General features: G+C 36.2%; 2 protein-coding genes across 3 annotated transcripts in view; one reads left to right on the forward strand and one right to left on the reverse strand.

The window, feature by feature from the left end:
• The window catches only part of LOC106872078 (zinc finger protein 208), a gene marked incomplete at its 5' end in the record, with an annotated part of 54,654 nt that overhangs the window by 35,745 nt on the left and 14,986 nt on the right, over positions 1-3,923 (reverse strand). Inside the window, 2 exons of the mRNA XM_052977480.1 lie at positions 1,789-1,904; positions 1,947-2,065. Coding sequence (XP_052833440.1) covers positions 1,789-1,904; positions 1,947-2,065 — 235 coding nt within the window. The remainder of the gene's footprint in view (positions 1-1,788; positions 1,905-1,946; positions 2,066-3,923) is intronic.
• The window catches only part of LOC128251077 (zinc finger protein 431-like), a 74,200-nt gene that overhangs the window by 5,601 nt on the left and 64,676 nt on the right, over positions 1-3,923 (forward strand). The window lies entirely within an intron of this gene.

The following is a 3,923-nucleotide window of genomic DNA, read 5'->3' on the forward strand; positions in this document are numbered from 1 at the left end:
ACTTAAAACATCACACATTTATTCATACAGGAGAAAAACCATATCATTGTGGTATCTGTGGTGAATCATTCTCTCGAAATAGTCAGTTAATGACACACAAACACATTTATACAGGAAAGAAGCCATATCACTGATATCTGTGCTAGATCATTCTCTTAAGGTATTCACTTAACTGGACACAAACATATTCATACTGGGGAGAAACTAATATTTGTAGTAAATTATTCTCTAACAGTAGTAAACTAGCAGAGCACAAACGTATTCATGCAGGACAGAAACCATATCACTGATATCTGTGGTAAATCATTCTCTCAAAATTGTGACAAAGCAAAACACAAATATATTCATACAGGAGAAAAACCATATCATTGAGATATCTGTGGTAAATCATTCTCTAACAGTAGTAACTTAGCTGAACACAAACGTATTCATACAGGAGAGAAACCATATCATTGTGATGTTTGTGGTAAATCATTCTCTCATAGTAATGATGTATCTAAACACAAACGTACCCATACAGGAGAGAAGCCACATCATTGTGATGTTTGTGGTAAATCATTCTCTAACATTAGTAATCTTTCTGTACACAGACGTATTCATACAGGAGAGAAACCATATCACTGTGGCATTTGCGGTAAATCATTCGCTAATAGTAGTATATTAACTAGACACAAACATATTCATACAGGAGAGAAACCATATCATTGTGATATTTATGGTAAATCATTCTCTCATTGTAGTGATGTATCTAAACACAAACGTACCCATACAGGGGAGAAACCACATCATTGTGATATTTGTGGCAAATCATTCTCTTTGAGTAGTCACTTAAAGAGACACAAACGTATTCATACAGGAGAAAAACCGTGTCGGTGTGATATCTGTGGTAAATCATTCTCTCAAAATCATATCTTAACTGCACACAGACGTATTCATACAGGAGAGAAACCATACCACTGTGATATCTGTGGTAAATCATTCTCTCAAAGCAGTCACCTAACTAAACACAAACATATTCATACGGGGGAGAAAGGAAAAGAGTAGTTTGTTGTATGTTTTTATGCAATGGAAATTATAACTAAAATTTTCCAAAAACTTATAATCTTTTTGTTTTGTTTTGTTTTTTTGCATTCCTTTCCTCTCCCTCCTTCCTTGACCACCCATCCGTTTTCCTGTCCATGGTGTAAGAACCTCTTTACCAAAACTCCTCCTGACAACCCTGCACATTATTCTTTATTGAACATCACATCCTTATAATTTCTGTATATTTATTGCTTATTATCTTTTAAATGATTCACTCATTAAATATGTTATACAATAACATAAGTTACTTCTGTGTATATTAAAAGTTTCTATAGTTTATTGTGGCAAGCTTTTGGACCGCAATTTTCATCATCATATGTTCCCTTGAAGTCGAAAATTGGAAATGAGGTTATTAAAGATCCTTCTGGAATAATAAATAGATGGAGAGAACACTTTGCAGATCTTTTCCATAATCCGTCTTCAGCAATCGTGGATATCATAAACAACATTCCGCAAAGAGAGAGAGAGTAAAACACCTGGATGGTACACTTTCCATTGAAGAAGTAAATCTGGCATTGTGGAAACAGATCAGGTAAAGCTCCTGGATTGGATGGTATTCCAGTTGAAATTCTGAAAGTAGGTGGGGATCATATTTCATCTGAAATTCATAACCTGTCAACTTGAGCTTGGACTGAATCTTCTGTGCCACAAGAATGATAAATTGCATTGTGGTATATCTAGAGGGATAACTCTTCTGTCACATACCACGAAGATGCTTTCAAGGATCATGTTAGATCGTTTTGTTGAGAATGTGTGTCCACATGTAATTCTTGAAGAACAGTGTGGTTTCAGACCTGAGCGAGGAACAATGAACATATTTTCTGTGAGGCAGGTTCAAGAGAAATGCTTAGAGGAACAAATACCACTATACCAGGTCTTCATAGATTTAACTAAGGCATTTGACATGGTAAACAGGGAGGCACTGTGGATTGTTTTGTGTAAACTCGGTTGTCCAGCACATTTTGGGAGCATTTTTAAGGAACTACAGAGAAACATGAAAGCTCAGGTAGTCTTTAAAGGTGAGCTATCTCATGTCATTTCAGTGGACAGCAGTGTCAACCAGGGAGATATTCCTGCCCCTACACTTTTCTCTATTTTGCTGCATTACTTTGGTATGCTTTCAAGGATTGCAATGTGAATCGGAATCAGATTTCGGACATTTGGTCGGATTTTTATTTTGACCTGGTTTAACAGCAAAGCAAAGACTTTCAAAATACTTGTTAGAGTATTACTTTATGCTGATGCTGTTGATTTGTTGGCACACTCAGAGGGGGATATGCAACATTTAATGGACAGATTTTCCACTGCATGTGTAAATTTCGGACTCACAGTTTGGGAAAAACCAAAGTAATGTTAACTCCTGTGCCAGGACAAACATATTCTGAACCAAATATATTTTGTGAATGGAACTAGGCTAGAAGTCGTTGACACCTTTGTTTACCTGGGAAGCACACTGTCAAGAGATGGTAGTCTTGAGGCAGATATAGACTATGAAATAGGGAAGGGAGGTGTTGCATTTGGAAAGCTTGAAAAGCAAGTATGGGTGGATAGAGATATTTCTCTGCAGACAAGAATCGGTGTCTATAAAGTGTGTGTATTGTCTGCACTTCTTTATGCAAGTGAGACATGGACCACTTACAAGTGTTATATAAAAATGCTGGAGAAATTTCATGTAAAGTGCCTCAGAAATATCTTAAACCCTAAAGCTAAAACCAGTACAAACACGAATGGTGTCATAAATCACAGTACTGCTGATAGTTGTTGTTGACAAACAACAGCACTAATTTTATTCAAGGGAAAAGATCCCATGACACCGTTGTTTACATTCCACGGCAGTAAATGTTTTCACCTCAATAGACGTTAGTGATTGGTTGAAATTACCGAAATGCGACAATTTTTTTACATGAAATAACTTTGAATACAAAAATTTTTATCTGTTCTATAACACAAAATATACAAGTATTCGAAGTTTGAGAGTGTTTCGGTACCAAAAACACTACATAAAACATAAATGAAAAGTGTTGCCCGTCAAATCAGAAAGACCCTCGCGCCGTTTCGGGGCCTACCTCTCGATGCCCCCCCACCCCCTCACTGATATTAGCGGTGACAGTATACGTGCGCACAACGACCGGAAGTTGTTGCGTAATAGTATCGAAAGATCGCCCACTTTACCCCTCCCCTCCCTCTCCTAATAGCGTCATTACCCTCTTGTCCTTCTGCACGGAGAGACACATCAACAGCAGTTAAACACATACGTAACGGGAGATAATTAGACATGCGCATTGAACGAACTTCTCAATTTGTGCTGATATCCGGTTAAATGACCTCTGCATAAATTTCTCTTAATAAGTTGATAATTCATTTATAATTCTTATAATATATTTCTCAACTACCAGACACATACACACACACACACACATATATATATATAACAACTCTATCCTTTATGAAACAATTCCGTAAGTATTCATGAAAATATTCAATGTTTTTAATTCTGTAGACGTTCGGTTTTTGGCGCGTCGATTCTTTGTGCGATTTCTTTGTTTTATCAAAGAGAGATGTCTTTGATTTGTGCGGGATTTGGCTGCTATTTCTAGCGATGGAAGAGATTCTATGAGTTGTACGAAATTTGGTTAATATATAGTTTAATACCCGGTCACCAAAACGAACGAAGATGAAAACAAATATTTGCAAAGGACTTTGGGGAAATTCATATGATCCGTTTTTTCCCTACAATTTCTTTTTATACCCTTTGCACTATATATATATATATATATATATATATACAATTAAACCTTGGGAGAGGCATTATGCCGGTAATATATATATATATATATATT

This window comes from Octopus bimaculoides, chromosome 28 (genome assembly GCF_001194135.2).
Source record: "Octopus bimaculoides isolate UCB-OBI-ISO-001 chromosome 28, ASM119413v2, whole genome shotgun sequence".
Classification (NCBI taxonomy): domain Eukaryota; kingdom Metazoa; phylum Mollusca; class Cephalopoda; order Octopoda; family Octopodidae; genus Octopus; species Octopus bimaculoides.